The 20,894-nt window shown below is 35.4% G+C and overlaps 1 protein-coding gene across 5 annotated transcripts in view; it reads left to right on the top strand.

Moving 5' to 3' along the window:
- WDPCP (WD repeat containing planar cell polarity effector) overlaps positions 1-20,894 on the top strand; it is a 302,619-nt gene that overhangs the window by 171,256 nt on the left and 110,469 nt on the right. For all 5 annotated transcript variants that reach the window (XM_019635240.1, XM_019635244.1, XM_019635251.1 and 2 more), the window contains one exon: positions 12,947-13,010. In XM_019635240.1, the coding sequence (XP_019490785.1) occupies positions 12,947-13,010 (64 nt within the window). The remainder of the gene's footprint in view (positions 1-12,946; positions 13,011-20,894) is intronic.

The following is a 20,894-nucleotide window of genomic DNA, read 5'->3' as shown; positions in this document are numbered from 1 at the left end:
TTTGAGCTACATTGTTACCTCTGTCCATACTTCACAGACAAAATTAAACATCAACTACCAATGCATGTAAATTTGTAACAGGTTTATTAATCACAAATTTCCATTCTTATAGTCAATATACAGGCACACAGACCTCTCCTATTAATCAGCAGAAGAACCTGGAGACAAACCTAAGCTGAATTTTCCATGCAGTGACTCTGAAAAACATTTCTCAGTGCTTTTTATATGCATGTTTTACAGGGATACTATTTATACTGGTATTTCATCAACTCAGTTGTTATGGAAGGTCTGTTGACACACTCATACTCAGAAATCCTAACTAAACAATTCTTTAGAGATGTGTCCTTGGTCAAACAGTACTTTTGAAACTCTCCTTTGTCAGGCCCTATCTTTTCATTTATATTCTTATAATTATATATTACATATTATTATATTATATATTATATTCTTATTTTTAAAATACACTTGCCATTAATTTGGAGGTGTGTATTTTAAATTATTTTGGATTAATATACTAGCATAGAATTATTTTTCAACCTAGTATTTTTAATATGTCAGTAGTCATATCACAATATAATATTATCATCAATATCTATATGAGAGCAATGAATGACTTCTGTCATTATGTTTATGGTGATAGAATCAGTCTGTTACTCATCATAGCTAACAGAATAAGGTCTCAAATAATATCTTAATAAGAATGCCAACAATCTGATTGTAATTACTATATGCCATTTCAATAATCAACAGCAACTAAGAATAGCTCCTCTGTTAAGTATTAAAGAGGATGCAGTAGTTATGAATGCTCCCTTAAGTCTCCATTTATAGCTCTACTGTAGCACTCATAGGCTAAGGTTTTAGTCAATCATGTAGATAGTATGAAATAATTTTTGAAAACCTCAAGCTTTGGAGTCAAACAGAACTAAGTTTGAATCCTAGCTTTATAATTTATTGGCTGTATAACTTTGGGCAAGTTACTTAAGCTCTTATTATTATTTCCATTTTACAGATGAGGAGTTTACCAATTAAACATCATTGTCAAGATTATAGATAATAAATATGAAGCTACTAGCATGTATTAAGTACTTAACAGATGATAGCTATTATCATTGTTTATGGCTTTCTCTCCTACTAGGCTGTGAGCTCTTTAAGATCAAGGACTTAATGTCCTTAGATTTTTTAACGCTTTGAGTCCTAACACAGAACCTCAAGCGTTAGAGGTGTTTTGTAAGTACCCTATAAAAGTAAATGTACTGAGAGTCGACAGTGTAGTTGATGATAACTTTTTTTTTTTTTTTTTAAGCTGAGCCATCCTGCTACCTGTTGGCAGCTCAGCGGCTGCTCAGCTCGGGCTGGACTAGAACCGCTGTTGCTCAGAGCTCAAACTCTTGAGCGAGCTCTTAACCAACTGAGCCACTCGGCCGGCCCATAGATGATAACTTTTGAACAATATTAATTTTAAAACTTGTAGGGTTAAAATTGATGGAATTTGGGGTTCTTAATATCCTATAGCAGCCAAAGAGGGAGCTGGCTCATTTATTCTCTGACCTAGAGCCAAACATAGAAACAATTTGATCATTCCTTTGTAATGAATGCAACATGGTATTTCTAATCTTGAATTCAGAAAGCTCAAGAACCAGAGACCTGAGCTGGAGAAGAAGGACCTATAAACCTACAACACATAGTTCATTGTTTTCTAGTGGTATTAGAGCAGCACTATGGGAGAGGGTGCAAGTTTGGGAGCCAGACTGCCTGGGTTCCAAGTTCTGCTATACAAGTGAGTAATTATGGACCCTGGGCAAGTTTAGGGATGCCAGATTTATCTGGCAAATAAAAATAAATTTTATTTTCAGATAGTAAAAACTTGACTAGTATAAGTATGTCCTAAATATTGCATAGGATATACTTACGCTAATGAATTATTATTTACATGAAATTAAAATTTAAGTGGGTGTTCTGTATTTTATCTGGCAACCTTTACTTATGAACCTCCCTGTGCTTGAGTTTTCTCATTGGTTAAATGGGGATAATAATAGTACTAACCTGATAGGGCTGTTGTGAAAATTACATGAGTTAATACATATAAAGTACCTAGAATAGTATCTAATACAAAGAAGATCTCAATAAATGATACTTGCTATTATTGTTACTCTGGGTGTTGTTATGGGGTTATAATATTTGATATTATTTTTGAGACCTTCTGCTGTCAGCTATGATGACTAACTGGTAACAGGCTGACCTATCACCACAGACAACTATTATACTGGAAAAAAATGCACTTAAAATTTGTTTTGAGAGAGTAAATGATTGACAGTGCAGAACACTGATCCCTAAGAGTGAAAAACAAATGGGGTCAATCTTATGATCTCCCAGTTTTCTGATGGGAGGCATTTTCTATACCAGAGAGCAAGGCAGAGGAACCCAAAAAGAACATGGCAGTTTGTTGAGTTGGTCAGAGTTCAGGGAAGCTGAGACAGCTGTACTTTGTGGGTTTGTGTACTGGAGAGATAGGTGCTCTACAGAGAAAGAGCTCCAGAAATCTGCATAAGGGTCACCATGGGTCCTTGGCTGGATGCTAAGCTATGCATGCACAGAATGCGACTCCATGAGGCTAGGCAAAGGACAATAAGAGGACAGGTCCACGTCTCTCAGCAGTGACCTGCCTGAGAAGCCATGCCTGTGGGGAAGATAGCCTCAGTGTAGATGTACTGATGAATTTCAGATTAGAGCAGCTAGGGCTGTTGGTCTGTTTTGTTCCCTGAAGTCAGAGATCTGAGAGGTGCATTCTCATGATTATAACCACTCACCCCTTGGCTGTATAGGTCTGTTTTTCCACATAGGTTGAGAGAGCAGCTACTCCATAGAATGTGATTAGAGACAGAAAGGGAGGTTAGTGAGGTAAACTGCATCCACTGTCACCGCAGTACTCATCGTCTTCCTCATTCCCCATCCACTTTATTTCTTCCTGCACTGTTTGTGATGGCACTCAGGCATTTCCACTTCATTAAGTAATGGCATTGTTTTTTCCAGGCTTTTAAGAGCCATTCCAGCAGCAATTTACCCAATTCCTTGGGATCCTTAATAGGATGTTAAATCCTGTGTTCTGAAAAGGTGCCCCCCACATTAATGAATTCTTATTTATCCTGTCTTATATTCCAGTTCCCCAGTTCCTGCTGCCACGTGCTGGCTAATTCTGGCTACTCTTTTAGCGTGTGGTCTCCTAGCTTACCAGGTCCAGCGTGTTTCTAGCTGGATTGTGCTGAGATTCAACCCTAGTTATTAGCCTGGCAACCAGGAAAGGAGTGGGGGCGTTTCCTGAGGGGAGGGAGTATCTATTGCATTGTGGGGAGAGGTCTCTACAGAATCCTCTAGTCCAACAGGTTAGGTTTACCACAGGGTCTAGGTCAGATTCAGGAGGTCTGCACTGTCAGCATCCTGAAGGACACCCATCCAGATGTCGCCATCCTAGATATCAGGATCCAAGGTGATCTAAGCAGGGCCTTGCCTTTAGCAAAGCAGACCTGCCTTGCTGGTGCATCCAAACACCTCTAGAGCTCTGTGACTCTAACAGTTACATCTCCCACCTATCACTTGTGTCTGCCCTTCAAATGCAGAAGATAGGGACCTCTGTAAGCTACCAGAGTGGCTCTCTAGCTGTCAACTTAGCCATTAACTCTTTGTAAAGAGCCCTTAGTGTCCCATTATACTTTCTCAGATCATAAATACAACTTAGTAGTAAGCAGCCTATTCCACTGTCTACTTAGAAGCATTGCCTATCCATCTGCCTCTCAACTCCCGGCACACCACAGAGCAGTTCTAAGGAAAGTCTGTAAGGTATCAGGAGTCTCCATACCATTGTTGCCCATCTGAAGAATCCCATGTAACTCAGGAACAAGACTGCCTTCGTATCCCTACCACCCTCCGTCATTTCTTTAGGAGCAGCTTGTGAAAAGTGTAGCTTTAACATGAAAACACAATGATACATTTCAAAATGCAGCATCTGGGGCTGTCAGTCAGTAAAATCCCTGCAGTAGGAGATCTGAGAGATATATTCTCATGAATGCCACATTGGGGTGTATAAATAGAAGTGGGAGAGACGTCACGAAAACAGCATAGTAGGGAGCTCCAAGAATCAGTACCTCTACTGAAGCAGTCATTAAGCAAATGAAACTGTCGGAATTAACTTTTTTTTAACTGCAGAATTTTTAAAACTTACAACAATCAGAGGAGTGATTCATAAAGACGGGCTGCTAAATCTTTGTAAGAAAGCATTATTGCATTTTTGTTTACCTGTCTACCATCCCCCAACCCCCAGTATAACAGTATCCATGGGGACAGTGCTCAGCATTCCTGGTGTTAGCTAACCGGCGCCAGATAGCTGTGACAGATCTTGTTCTCAAAACCGGGGTTTTGTATTTTGACCAGCCTTGTGGTTTCCACAGGAACTATTGCAGAGGCTTGGCTTTGTTTTGCCTCCCTTAAACTGGAACAGCATCTCTGACAAAAGCATTTGCATATTTCAAAAGCATTTAAAAACATAATATGCATACCTGTCTCAGGCAAGGGATGGAGAATGGGGGAAGCAGCAGACAGACCAAAAGATCTGGTAAAGAGAAGGTGGAGGAGAAGGTATTTGGGGAAATAAGATCCTTGAAAGGCTACCTCACATACTAGAGAATCAGGTGCAACACACGTGCTCAGAGTTGGACGCGTGCTCAGAAAGCACGTGAAAGAACCCCAGGCGTAAGCAAGAAGGGAAGCTTAAGACCGACTCTTACATAGGTACCCTGGCTAAGCAATGTAGGAGTGCCCTAGTTCTGAGCCAGTCTACAAGGACTAGGAGAATTGTTTGTTCAGGATTTAAACAAATATATATCTGGTTGATTGCTGTGATAATGAAACAGAGACATCAGTGATTGTACATGACAGGAAATATAGGGAATGGGACTAAACAGATTGATGACTGCCCTTAACAGCAAAACCTTGCAGGCTCTGTGTGTGTGTGTGTGTGTGTATGTGATGGGGGAAATCTGATTTCTAGAGTTATCACATTATGACAGTCAAAATGTCTAATTTCCAGCAAAAACCTAAAAGGCATGTAAATAATCAGGAGGGCCGGCCGAGTGGCTCAGTTCATTAAGAGCACAAGCTCTGAGCAACAGGGTCACCGGTTCGATTCCCACATGGACCAGTGAGCTGTGCCCAAGCTGAGCTGCTGCTGAGCTGCCAACAGGTAGCAGGATGGCTCAGCTGGTGAGAGCACGTGCTCTTAACAATAAGATTGCTGGTTCGACTTCTGCATGGGATGGTGGGCTGTGTCCACCCGCAACTAAGAATGAACACGGCACCTTAAGCTGAGTGGCAGCGAGCTACCTACGGGTGGCTGGATGGTGACTGGATTTGGAGCTAAGCTAGCTGTGCCCTCCACAACTAAGACTGAAGGACAACAACTTGGCTGTTCCCCTTCCCCAATTCCCCAATCAAGCCTTTAAAAAAGAATCAGGAAAGTATGGCCCATTTAAGGATAAAAAAATAAACTGACAGCATCCCTGGGAATGTCAAGATATTGGGCTTACTAAACAAAGATTTTAAATCAACTGGCTCAAATATGCTCAAAGAACTACCAGAACCATACACAATGAATTATAGGAAACCAGAAGAAGGAAATCAGAAGAATTGTGTCTTATTAAATAGAGAATATCAATAAACAGAATTTACAAAAAGGAACCAAATAGAAAATTTAGAGCTGGAAAGTATAATAGCTGAAATAAAGAATTCAGTAGATGGGCCTCAACAGCAGATTTGAACAGACAGAAGAAAGAACCAATGAATGTTGAAATAGGACAATTTAAATTATCAAGTTGAGGAGCAGAAAGAACAAAGAATGAAAAAAAAAACCCAAAAAACAGAATACCTGTGGGATGCCATATGCATTATGTGAGTCTTAGAAGGAAAAGAAAATGCTGACTAAAGGTATGAATCTTATACCTCCAAGAAACACAATGAAATTCAATTAGAATGAACTCAAAGAGATCCACATCAAAACACAGTACAATCAAAATGTATAAAACTAAAGACAGAGAATCTTGAAAACAGCAAAAAGCAACTTGTCTTATAGAAGGGAGCCTTAGTAAGATTAACAGCTGATTTCTCATTAGAAACCATGGAGATCAGAAGGTGTTGGGATGGTATTTAAAGTGTAGAAAAACAAAAAACAAAAACATGAACCAAGAATTCTACACCTACCAAAACTATCCGTTAAAAATGAGGGAGAATTAAGATATTCCCAGATAAAAGCTGAGAAAGTTCACAGCTGGTTGACTTACCTTATAAGAAATGCTAAAGGGAGTCCTTCAGGCTGAAATGAAAGGACACTAGACAGTAACTAAAAGCCATACAAAGAAATAAAGAATACCAGGAAAGATAATTATGTAGATAAATATAAAAGCCAGTATTGTTGTATTTTGGGTTTGTAACTCCTCCCCTCCCCATATGATTTAAAAAAATAAATGCATAAAACAATAATTTTAAAACTCTGTTAATGGGCACATAATATGTAAAGATATACTTTGTGACAATCATAACATAAAGAAGGGTTGGAATGGTATAGAAGCAAAGCTTTTGTATGCTAATTAAACGAAGTTGCTATAATTCAAACCAGATTGTTGTAAACTTAAGATATTAATTGTAATCCTTAAGGCAATCACTAAGGAAGTAACTAAAGAATACAGAAAAAGAAAAGAGGAGGATCAAAATGTTACACTAGGAAAAAATCAGTCATAGAGAAAAGAAGGCAGTATTGCAGGAATCGTGGGGTAAAAAAGGTATAAAAGTTATAGAAAATAAATAGTGAAAAGACAGACGTGCTTCCTTATGAATAATAACTTTAAATGAAAATGGACTAAACCCAATAATTAAAAGACAGAAATTGAAACAATGGAAAAAACATGATCCAACTATATGCTGTCTAAAAAAGGCTTACTTTAGATTCAAAGACACAGGTTGAAAATGAAAGGATAGAGAAATATACCCCATGCAGATAATCATAAAAGAGATGGTGCAGCTATACCAATATCAGACAAAATAGACATTAAGTAAAAAGTTGTTACAAGAGATAAAAACAATATCTATTGATAAAAGAAAGGGATAGTGCATCAAGAAGATATAACAAATTTAAATGTATTTGCACCAAACCACAGAGCTCCAAAACATATGAAGCAAAAAGTGACAGAATTGAAGAGAACAGAAAGTTGTACAATAATAGTTGGAGACTTCAGTACCCCACTTTGAGTATTGCATAGCACATCCACACAGAAGATCAATAGGGAAAGAGGGCTTGAACAACAAATTAGGTCTTATCAGACATATATAAAACACTCTGCCCACAACAGTAGAATACACATTCTTCTAAAGTGGACATGGAAGATTCACCAGCATAGACCACTGACAGGACATAAAACAAGTCTTAATAAATTTAAAAAGATAGAAAATATGTAAAATATATTCTCCTACCACAATAAAATAAAGCTAAAAATCAATAATAAAAGGAAGACTGGAAAATTCACAAATATATGAAAATTAAACAACAAGGTCCTAAACAATCAATGGGTCAAAGAAGAAATCACATTGTCATGTTTGAGACAAATGAAAACAAAAATACAACATATCAAAACTTATGAGATGCAATAAAAGCAGAGTTTGAAGATAAACTTATACCTGTAAATATTTATATTAAAAAGAAAAAATATCAAATCAGTAACATAACTTTACAACTTAAGGAACTAGGAAAAAAAGGCAAATTAAACTCAAAAGTAGCAGAAGGAAAGAAATTAAAGCAAAGATAAACACAACAAAAAATAGAAAAACAGAGGCAATGAAACCAAAAGTAGATTCTTTAGGGGAAAAAAATGACCAAAATTGATAAATCTTTAGGTAGTCTAAAAAATTAGGGAAGACAGAACTAAAATAAAAAGTGAAAGTTGGCACATTACATCAATCTTACAGAAATAAAAGAGATTATAAGACAAGACTACAAACAGTAGTCTTGCCAGCAAATTAGATAACATAGATGGAATGGGCAAATTCTTTCAAATATGCAAAGTCCCAACACAAACTCAATAAGAAATAGACAATCTGAACAGATCTATAACAAGTAAAGATATTGAATAGGTATTCAGAAATCTCCAAACAAAGACATATCCAGGACCAGATGGCTTCACTGATTAATTATATAAAATGTATAAACAAAGATTAACATCAATCTTTTTCAGACGCTACCAAAATTTAGCAAAGAAGGGAGGACTTCCTAATTCATTCTATGAAGACAGACATCACAAGAAAAAGCTGCACACAAATATCCCTGATTAATATATTGGGTTGTTGGAAAAGTCATGATGCATTTTTTGCAACGAAAAAGAAAAAATATGTCATGACTTTTCCGACAGCCCAGTACAAAGTGTGATCAAAAGATATAGTGACTGTTTAAATTTTAAAAAAAATTATTACAGTAAAAGACACATTGCCATTAATCCCTCTCAAAATACTTCCCCCTCGCTTTGAACACATTTATCCCATCGTTCTTGTTACTTTCTGAAACAGGAAGTCCTCTTTCATGAGTGTCTTTACTTCATCCTCCATCATGACAATGCTCCATGTCACACAGTACTTCTGGTATGGCAACTTCTGTCAAATAAAAGTATTATGGTGTGTCCTCATCCATTTTATTCACCAGATCTGGCACCATGAGACTTCTGGCTCTTGCCCAAAGTCAAAATGATTCAGGATATCGAGGCAGGCACAACAGCACAACTAAACACATTCACAAAAGAGGACTTCTAGAACTGCTCCAGAAAGTAGCAAGAACGATGGATAAATATGTTCAAAATGAGGGGGAGTATTTTGAGGGGGATTAATGGCAATGTGTCTTTTACTATAATAAATTTTTAATGTAAACATTCACCATGTTTTTTTATCACACCTCATAGATGTAAAAATCCTCAACAACCAAATACTAGCAAACTAAATCCAATAATAAAAGGATTATATACAGTGACAAATGGGATTTATTCCAGGAATGCAAGCATGGTTCAACATAAATATATTCATGTAATATATCACATTAATAGAAGGAAGTGAAAAAAAATGAACATCTGAATTGATACAGAAAAATATTTGAACAAATTTAACACCCTTCATTTTCAAAACACTCAGCCAACTAGGAATGGAGGGAAACTTCAACATAATAAAAGCCATTTATGAAAATCCCACAGCTAACATCATAATCAGTGGTTAAAGACTGAAAGCTTTCTCCCTGTGATTAATAACAAGACAAGGATGTCCACCTTCATCACTGTTATTCAATATTGTACTAGAAGTTCTAGCCTAAGTATTTAGGCAAGGAAAAGAAATAAAAGGTATCCAAATTGGAAAAAAAGTAAAATTATCTCTATTTGCAAATGATTCTATATTTAAAAAATCAGAAAGAATCCACATGAAAATTACTTACCTAATAAATTAATTCAACAAGGTTGCAGTATACAAGATCAACATACAAAAAAAGAGTTGTGTATCTACACTCCAGCAGTTAACAATCCGAAAAGGAAATTAAGAAAACTATTTACAAGGACCGGCCGAATGGCTCAGTTGGTTAAGAGCTTGCTCAAGAGTGTGCGCTCTGAGCAACAGTGGTTCGATTCCCAGCCCAAGCTGAGCTGCCAACAGAGGGCAGGATGGCTCAGCTAAAAAAACAAAACAAAACAAAAAAAGCTATTTACAATAGCATCCTAAAGAATAAAATACCTACTAATAAATTTAACGAAGATAGTGAGGAACTTGTACACTGAAAGCTAAAAAATATTGCTGAAAAAAATAAAGAAGACTTAACTAATATAAAGACATCCATGTTCAAGGATTGGAAGACTTACTGTTAAGATGGCAGTACTACCCAAAGAAGTCTGCTAATTCAGTGGAACCCCTACCCAAATCCAATGGCACTTTTATTTATTTATTTTTTTTTGCAGAAATAGGAAAAACCAATCCAAAAGACTATATACTGAACGATTGCATTTATATCATATTCTTGAAAAGGCAGAACAAAATTTATCCTATTTAATTCCACACATATGACATTCTAGAAGAAAGCAAAACTATAATGACCAGATAGAAACCAGATAGATCAGTGGTTGCCAGAGCCTGGAGGTGGGAAAAGGGCATTGACAGTAAAGGAGCACATGGGAAGTTTTTGAGATGATGAAAAAGTTATACATCTTTATTTTGGCTGTGGTTATGTGACTGTATACATATGTTTAAATGCCAAGGATTATTTACTTAAAAGGGATGAATTTTATCCTAAATAAATTATACCTCATTAAAGATGTTATTAATAAAAACACTCAAGATATCTTTCATGAAATAAATGACTTATGTCTACATATTGAAAGAGCCCACTCTGTACCTGGAAAATTTACCCAAATAGTCAATTCCAAGAAATGTCCTGGTAGAACTAATAGATTTTTAAAGATAAAGTATCATCTGAGTTTCTAGGCAAAAACATTAAATCATTTTGAAAGGGAAAAAATAATCAGTCTAACATTAGAGTTCCTGCCAACAAGACAACAGTGGTGTGATAGCTAAAAAATATTCAAGGAAAAAAGGAATAAACCAAGGATTTTTTATCTTCTGAAGCTACATGCTGTCAAATAAGGTAAAAAAGAAAAAATATTGGGAAAATTGAACCCTTCTAAGGAATTGACTGGCATGTATTAATACTTAATAAGTGATAGCTATTATAGGACAAGCTTCATCAAACCAAATGACTGGGGAAACTTTGGCAACAGCCTGGTATTAATTGAATACATTCAGTTGGACATCTAAAACAAAAGCAAAGATTGGAATAAGGACAATAATACCAGTGGATATGTTAGACATGTTAAATTTGAGGTACCTGGAAACAAGAGCTTTGATCTCAGGAGAAAGGTGGATCCTAGACATTTGTGAGTCATTGATATAATTATTAATGCCGTGAGAGTGGGTAAGGTTATTGGGCGAGATGAGAGTGAATATATATAAACGAAAGAGGACCATAGTATGCCAACTTCATTGAGTAGGCAGAGAAAAATGAAGTAAGAAAGGGGACTAAGAAGATGAAATCTAAGAAATGGGAAAACAAAGAATGGCATCTCCAAATGCCAGAAAGAGAAGGTTTCGAGAAGGGAAGTTTATAGGTTCAGATGTGGCCAAAAGGGCACACAAGACAAGAACTTATCTTTAAGTTTGATCATTACAAGAAGATGAATGATTACTATTGCCAGGAAAGTTTTACTGGAGTGGAAACAAATGCAAAATGGTAGTGATTGTATGCAAAAGTAGTATAATTTTCTAATCCACTGTTCTCTTTCTCCACCTACATCCCTCCTCCACTGAATGTGCAATGAACCAGTAGTCTTCCTGAAACAAAAATAAACACAGTTGCCTTCTGATCTTCCATAGCTGAAAGGGATTCAGGCAAATACTGGAGATGCCAGTAAGAAGAGCCAAGGAGGAGATAACAGTCATCAAACATAACATGGAAACTGTGAAGTATTTCAGATTCTGGACCTACTAGCGCATATGTTTTAAGAATAAGCCTTTTCTGTTTGAATTTTTATTATTTTAGGTATTTCACTAATAAAATTTTTATAATCTGTTAATCAATATTCTATATTTCTGATGTTTTAGTTGAAATCTCATTATAGTTTGTACCGCCATATTTCACAATATAAAATAGAAAACAAAGAACAACTTGTTAATTTACCTGCTTGTTTCTAGAGTCAGAAAAACTGACAGTTATACCTATGTAAATCTTAGCATTCAAACAAAATATAAATGACCTTTCCTTCCAAAACCCTGTGCAAAATACAGTTAACCCTTGAACAACATGCATTTGAGCCATCGGGGTCCACTTATGTGCATATTTTTTTCAATAAATACAATCAGTCTTTCATATCCATAGGTTTAGCATCCTCGGATTTAACCAACTCCTGATTTAAAACAATATTTTTGATCCTGGTTGGGAACATGCAGGTGCAGAGGGCTGATTGTATAGATTGTTCCACACCATCTTATATAAGGAACATGAGCATCCACAGGTTTTGGTATCTGCAAGGGGCCCTGGAGCCAATCCCCCAAGGATACTAATGGCCAACTGTAATCAAGTTTTTAGGGAGTCAAAAGTTATACACAGATTTTCAACTATAAGGGGGTTAGTGCCAGTAACCCTCCTGTTGTTCAAGGGTCAGCTGTACATGTTCATGACATCCTTTTCTCAAGATCCTAAACTTTATATAGAGGTAATTAATTCAAACAGTGGTTTGTTCTCATTTAGCCTAAAATTAAACTTTCACAAAGAAAATTCTCAAAATTGTACTTCAGGGAAAGAGAAGGAAAGTAACATTTAAAAAATCATATTTAGAAACTTATAATGTCATTTTACAACAGCCTAGAATGTATTTTTTCCAAAATTTACAAACATGAGACTTTTGTAATAATGTAACATTTGACGTCTCAACTTTTAACTAAGAAACACAGCAGTATAATTATGTGATTTGTACATTACTGTTATCCTGCTATATTTTCCATACCCCCATACTTTTCTCTTACAAAGCACAATAAAGTGAGAACCTATGAAACGTATTTCCTAAGCTATCCTTTACCTCCATTCAGCAGCACCCCCTCGGGGTTATGTTTATCCTTGAAAGCTGCACTGAAGGCCTTCATAGGCTCTGTGCCTCAGCTTGTCCTAAGTGCAATGACAGTTCACATTACAGAAGATCCCAGTAGGTAAAGGCCCTGCTGTTTGAAACTATTTTTTCCATCATAACAAAAACAATAACACATAAATACATTAAAAAAACAGCTTTCTCCTTTTAGTTTTGTTCATAACTAACATAACGTTTCTTTCCTTCCCTAGGTACCAGAGATTTGAAAAGGCATTTCTGTTAGCTGTTGACATTGGTGCTCGTGACCTGTTTATGGTGAGTCACTCCCAGAGATGATTTTGTGCCTTCAGTTCTAAGGATGAGTAAGTTGTCAGCTTTTGTGACCATTAAAAAAGATTAGTGTCATTTGTGCCTTAGACACGTGGTAGGAAAGCATTATTCCATCTTGGCTTGCAGCTTTGCCTTCATGAAACTGGTCAATAGCCATCTAGTCTCTTTTGACTTCTTGACATTTTATTTCCCAGGGCCCAAAGGATTTTTTATGTTTTCTAAGAATTTATAATTCTTGAACTTTTCTCTTCATGTACCTTGATATGAGGGAATGACACCTTTCTACCTAATAAGCTTAAATGTCTTTCTAATCCATTCTCCGAAGAAGTACAGCTACAGAAGCCAGGACATAGGGCAAAACATATCCCATATATCTTGAATGTGCTCAGTTTGTCCCTTAGATTTTAGTTTAAAGTAACAAATTATGACTGTCCTCGCTTGTATTTTTAAAATAACTGCAGTGTAAAGTGGACCCAAGAGATTATAAATTCACACACACTTTAGTCCTCCCATTTATTAGCTACAAACAGTAAAATCGACCAGTTTCTTATAGATCTTCGTGCTCTGTATCAGGTTATTTTATTCTATAAGATCTTTCACCACAATGTCACAGTGAGATGAGATGAACAAAGGTGAGGTTCATTTCCTGGTTTCCCAGTGAATTCTGCTCCACAGAGATTTCATTGTTGTCAAAGAAACAAGAAAGCAAACATGCCTTGAAAACAACAAAAACTTCTGGAAGGCTCTTTTACCTGAATCTTCTGCATAATGAAGGCATTTTGTAGTTTAAATTAAGCTGTGATGCTTTAGATCTTAATATGGGTTCATGACATTAGGTCACTTGTCTTTGGACTAAGTTTGTTATTTAAATTCTAACTTTGTATCATTGTTATGTTTTCATTGATCATGAAAAAATCTTTCTAATTATTGCAACAGTATGAACCTTCAGTTATTTGTTTGTCATCTGTATTCTGTTACCAAATTGAGCAAGCATATTAGTATATTGAGGGAAGGTTTTAGTATTTTCACCAAAATCTATGCATGAAGACATCACAATGTCAGAAACTTAATTACAACAATTTTTACATTATATGACCCTATTGATTTTCCCTCTTTACCTCCACCTTCTCACCTCTGCTGCTACTCATCCCAGTAAAAGTAGATTTTCTTCACGTCTTTATTTTTTTGTGTCTATAGTCCCAATCTTATTTTAGACAAGATAAGAACTGAAGATATTTAATATTTAAATATTAGTGTCTGGCAAACTTTCTCAATTTATTATGTTGTTCTGTAATTGTGACTGCTTTATTATCAATATATAATCATCAAAGCCATCTTCTAAACTTTCTTCAAATCATATCTGTTTCAGCATTTAGTCTCAGTTTAGCCAGTAATAATATAAAGTCTTCATGTTAATTTAAATCTCTTTAATTCAAGTAGCCTTTCTGCTGATAGGCTAACCCTAACCCTAACCCATAGTGATTTTTATATGTAAAAGGTAAGAACCTAAAATAAGAGAGGAGAAATAGTTTTACTTTCCTTTTTATTTGTAAAAGCGAACAATCATTATTCAGAAAGTTTCATCTTACTCTTCATATGTGACTTTGCTTATTTATAGCCCCAAGGTATATATTAAGGAGGCATTGAGTCCTAGGAGAGCCTTAAGGCCTCAAAGTTAAATTTAAGCTCATGAATCTACAATATATATTTGAGGCCATGTTGAAATTGTCTAAAAGAATTTATCATGTTTTCTAATAGATCAGTTGTTACTATTTAAATGATCATCTAGCCAGAGGTCTATAGGTCTAGCCTATATACTGAGAAATATCATCTCTGTGAATTTAAAAATTTATAAGGTAAAGAGGATTATCTCTGCACATAAATAATTTTCTACCTTGTATGTGAGAAGTTATCTCGTCCAAAAAGACTAAAATTGACATCACATGGAACACAAAGGGATCACCAAAAAAGTGTATTAGTTAACCTGAAAACAGTCTTTTTATTAGCATCAGTAGTAGAGAGATAAAAGACGTATAGCGTGACATCAACAGGCCTTGAATATTAAAAAGTCAATATGTGAGGGCTGTACCTGAGGAAATGGGCCTGTAATGACCTGCCTCTTTGTTTCCTTTCCTGTGTAGCCTAAGTGATCACCTAAACTAGGTGTAATAAACTGTGGCCTGCCAGCCAAATCTAGCCCAAGAATGGGTTTTTACCATTTTAAATCATTGGAAAAAAATAAAAAGAACAGTATTATATAACACTTAAAAACATATATTCAAATTCAAATTCCAGTGTCTATGAATGAAGTTTTTTTGGAGTAGAACCAACCTCATTTGTTTATGTTTGTGTATTGTCTGTGACTGTTTTTGCTCTACACTGACAGAACTGAGTAGTAAATCTTAAAATATTTACTATCTGGCTAGCTACAGAAAAATTTTGCAGACTTCAGGTCAAAACAATGATAATTCACGATTTGATTCTTATATTTAAAACCCTTTAGTAGCTTCCCATTGCCTTTGGGATAAATTTTAACTCCTTAAAAATAGCATCTAAGGCCTCGCCAGTCTCAACTCTGCATTCCTGTTACCTCAGGGTCCTTTCAGTTCTGGGAAATATACTGTACTTCTTATTATATTCAGACCATGTTAAGGAGCTTAAGTTTATCCTTAACCCAAATCAGCCTAGGTCCAGCATGATGTAATGAGAAATACTTGGAATTTGAGTTAGAAGTTTCCTTCAAGTTCAGTAACTTGTTTTTGTTTTGTTTTGTTTTGTTTTGTTTCCATAAATGACAATACAGTACCTACTCATAAGATTGTTTTTGAGCCTCAGTGAGGATAATGTATTGAAAGTACTTTAAACTGGGAAGTAGTACACAGATATTATGTGTTATTACTATTAAGAAAGGACAACAGTTGTTACTACATGGCTATTGCAATAAATAATGAAGACCTGAAATAGGGCATGAATTATACAAATGTAAAGGAGAGGATATTTTGTAAACAAGATAAAAATGGTTCAGCAAGCCCTTAGATGAAAATAAAATATTTTTATTATAAGAATAAATAATAGTATAATAAAAAAAACCAATACCATAAAGTATAAAGAACAAAGTAAAAATCACTTGAAATCTTCCCGTTCAGAAATGAACATCCCTTAAAATGCCTCTCTCTGTGAATATACACATATACTATACTTTTTGTTTGTGACTTTATTGTTTTATTCAACAATGTGACATAGACAATTTTCCATATCAAAAATATAGGTCTATACCACTACTTTAATGTTTACATTGTATTCATTTTATGGGTTGTACTGGCATTAAAAACAAGCATACAGACCAATGAAACAGAATGGAGAGCCCAGAAATAAACCCGTGCTTATGTGGTCAAATAATCTTTCACAGAGGTGCCAAGAACACACAATGGGGAGAGGATAGTTTCTTCAGTACGTGGTGGTGGGAAAATTAGATATACATGTGCAAAAGAATGAAACTAGACCCCTATCTTACACCACTCACAAAAATTAACTCAAAATGTATTAAAGACTTAAATGTAAGACCCGAAACCATAAAACTCCTAGAAGAAAATATCGAGAAATAGCTCTTTCACATTGGTCTTGGCAATGATGTTTGGATAAGACACCAAAAGCATAGGCTACAAAAGCTAAAATAAATAAGTGGGACTACATCTTATTAACTAAACAGCTTCTGCACAGTAAAGGAAACAATTGATACGTTGAAAAGGAAATCTACGGAATGGGAGAAAATATTTGCAAATCATATATTTGGTAAGGGGTTAATATCCAAAATATATAAGGAACTAATACACTCAAAAGCAAATCAAATAATCTGATTAAAAAATGAGCAAAGGACCTGAACAGACATCTTCCCAAAGAAGACATACAAATGGCCAAGAAGTACATGAAAGATGCTCAACATCACTAATCATCAGGGAAATGCAAATCAAAACCACAATGAGATATCACCTCACACATGTTATGATGACTTTTATAAAAAAAGACAAGAGATTGCAAATGTTGACAAGGATGTGGAGAAAAGGGAACTTTTATATACTGTTGGTGGGAATATAAATTGGTACAGCCATTATGGAAAACAGTATGGAGGTTACTCAAAAAAATTAAAAATAGAACTATGTGATCCAGCAATCCCACTTCTGGGTATATATCTGAAGGAAAGAAAATCATTATCTCAAAGACATCTGTATTCCCATGTGTACTGAAGCATTATTCACAAACAGCCAAGATATGGAAACAACCTAAGTGTCCACTGACAGATGAATGGATAAGGAAAATCACACACACACACACACACACACACACACACACACACACACACACACACACACACCCTATTCTGTATTATATAAACCCTTTGAAATTTGTTGAAACTTCCTTTATAGCTCATTCTGTGGTCAATGGTAAAATTTCCATGTGCAATGAAAAGAATGTATACTCTGCAGTTTACAGCTGTTGGAAAGAGTGTTCTATATAAAATCAAGTTTGTTAGTCACGCTGTTCAAATCTGTATCTTTACTGAGACTGCTGTTTAAATTTTCCACTATGATTGTGAACTTGTCTGTCTGTCTTTTTTATTTGTTTTAAGGCTGTGTTAATTAGGCACATGCCAATTTAAAACTTATTTTTTTTGGTGTATTGATCTTTTTTTTTTTTAATTTAAGATTTTTATTAGGGCGTTAAGTGGGCAGCATTATTGATGGGAAATGAGACTCCTTGAGCTGGGCTTGGGAGCAGTTGAGGACTCACTTAGCTCAAGCCCCCGCCTCTGGACAGCTATTGCAATGACACCTCACCCACAGTGCCAAGTTCTCAGTTTCCCAATTCCTTCAGCACCTGCTAGAGTCCTGTAGTCAATTACATAGACCCACACCAGCACTTCCAGTTGACTCCATAAGGAATATTTTCTTGAGCAACACAGTAGGTTTGAATGAAGTTTTACCTGAAGTCCATTATATGCGAAACAGATCAATTAAAGAAGGGAAGGGGTCCAGAGAGCCACCTGCTCTGTATCTCCCCACATTCCACATGGTGGCCCCGAGTTTCCTCTGCAGAAGCTCGGGCCCCCCAGCACATAGCCTGAGGGACACAAGGCCCACACCGTGCATTTAGCATCGTATCACATCAACATGCTATTCTGACCCATGTCCACTGTTCAGTTGGTTCATCATGTGAGCACTGCTTCCCCATCAAGGTGATGGGAGGTAGATCAGGTGTATCGATCTTTTATTGTTATGAAACATTCTTCTATTTTCTAGTAATGCTTCTTGCCTTAAAACCTACTTCATTTTAAAGTATACTTACACCAGCTTTATTTTGGTTTGCATATGCTTCATATATCCTTCATATACCATATATCCATGTTTCCTTATGTTTAAGTTATATCTCTTGTGGGCAATATAGAGTTGGATAGTTTTAATCAATTCTCATAATTTATCTTTTAATTGGGTTATTTAATTGAAGTATAACATAAATGATAGATAGTACAATTGTATTTGTCATGTCCCACCTATTCTATGTCCTTTTAGCTAACCATTTGTTGCTATTTTTTGTATTAACTATATTATTCCATTTTTCCCTTTTATTAGATTAGTTACATTTTTCCTATAATTTTTTCTCTTGATTAATGTCCTTTTGATCTTTTGGTTGTTGTTTTGAGATCATTTGGTCTTATTTCTTTGCACTTTTTAAAATATTTATTTTTAAGTATATTTGGCATACATTAGTCATATTAGTTTCACGTATACAATATAGTGATTCAGCATTTTTATATCTTACAATGTAATCACTCCACTAATTGTATCCATCTCCACTAATAGTAATCATCTGTCAACATGCAAACTTATCACAATATTATTGACTATATTCCCCTTCACCTTTTTCACCCCTCTCTCCATCTCCCTCTCTAGCAGCCATCCCTTCGATCTCTGTTTATATGAGTCTGTTTTTGTTTTCCTCATTAAATTAAATGTTTGACATAGCATTTGAAAAATAGAATAATTTGAGGCTATGTATGATGTTATTTTCTTTCCTCCAGAAAAAACTTACCTTTGCTTCTGGCAGACAGTTAGGGCAAGGGTTAAACAACACCTAATCCATTCTGGGATTGAGTTTATTTGAACCTGAGTTTTAGTCTGAGAACTGGTTTATTTCCACTTTATACTTATATCAAGAGTGTAGCCTCTCAGGAATCCCAGTTGAAAGCCCTGAAGTATAACTTAGCCCAGTAACTCTACCTAAAACTCTATGCAATTGATCTCAACTTCTTAAACACCACTTTCTGCTAAATTTCTCAGCCTCTTGGCCACCAATCACAAATTAGCAAATGCTTTGAAAAGCAAAAGCAACACCAAATGTCAGTTTTACCTCTCTGGGCTTTGCTCCTATCTACGATCTTGGTCCTTCAAATACTCACTATCTTGGTGGTTCTCCAATGTCTTCAAACAGAATTTTTCAAATTATTTATTCTGCTGCTCTAGTTGCTCTCAGCAAAAGTATTGGTCTTATATATCCTTATCTGGATAACCAGAATCAGAATTTCTGCAGTGTGTTTTTGTAAGGTGAGTGAAGTGTTAAACTTGGCACTAGCTGATTTCCAATTTTGGATAACTCCCTGCAGTGTGGTATTATATTTGAACTATTAATCACTAAGAGACTTAAATGTCACAAATTCTGCTTTTAATTGTGACATGTCATCAATTTTATGCCCCAAATGGATCAAATGAAATTTTATAAAATGTTGTGTTTTCTCAGGTTTATCACTTGAGTACAGTAAAAGCACTAAAGAGACCTAATGTTTTCACATTTTAACTCATTTTCAAGAAAATAAAATACACTTTCAGTTCTTTAAGTTAAAGAATTGTTTTAATCTTGTAAGATTAATAATGAAAGGCTTTCTTTTGATAATAGAAGATATTTGTGTTTATGCCTGCTTAAATTTATACTTTATCTTGTTTGAGGGTATGCCAAGTATTTTATGATTATCAGCAACAAAATCATGACATATCACAAAATTAAAGGAGTTAGCTTTTCTTGATCATCTGCAAGGTGTCAGGCATTATACCAAAGGCTTTATATAAATTATCTCATTTAATTCTCATAATCCTTAGTTATAGAATTATTATACCTTTTTTATAGTCAATAAAACTGACTATAAGGAAAACTGAGCAGAATTATGATTCAAACTCAGGTGCATTTGACTCTCAAATCCATGCCATTTCCAATTATACCAAACTGCGTATATAAACTAAAGATCTGGAAGTTCTCCAAAGCTTAGCAATTTATAATTTGATCCCTACCCATACCTAAGTCCAAGAAAACTATCCTTTCCTTTTATTCTTTAACAAAATTTGCACAGATTTCAGTAAGAGTGCTTATTGCAGAATGACATCTGATCTAGTTTGAATGATTTACAGAACTCCAGTTTTACTGGGAAAATGATTCATCCAAATTAAGTGCTCTTAATATTAGTCTGTAATGAAAAGAAGTCTGTGCAGTGAATATTAAAAGGATCACAGAAAAGCAGCACCAATTGTCCATTTCTCTATTTTCTCCTTATGACTCCAAGGAAGAATACTTCTAGGGAAGAATACACATTTAGGCATGATTTTCTTTGAGATAGCTGTGGTTTACACCAAACATTATATTGAAAGATCTTCCAAGACCATGAGTCTGCTCTGAGAACACAGCTGCATATTGGGAGACACAAAGAAGAGTTGTATCTTAGAGTATCATGTGAGCTGGACAGGTGTAACATTTTTCAAAGTATCCATCCCCATCTCCTATCCTTTAGAAAATAATCAGCTTCTCATTGATACCTATAGTTAAAAG

Source organism: Hipposideros armiger, unplaced genomic scaffold (assembly GCF_001890085.2).
Source record: "Hipposideros armiger isolate ML-2016 unplaced genomic scaffold, ASM189008v1 scaffold_2, whole genome shotgun sequence".
Classification (NCBI taxonomy): Eukaryota; Metazoa; Chordata; class Mammalia; order Chiroptera; family Hipposideridae; genus Hipposideros; species Hipposideros armiger.
Note: the sequence above shows the minus strand (reverse complement) of the source record. Positions and strands in the feature narration are given on the sequence as shown.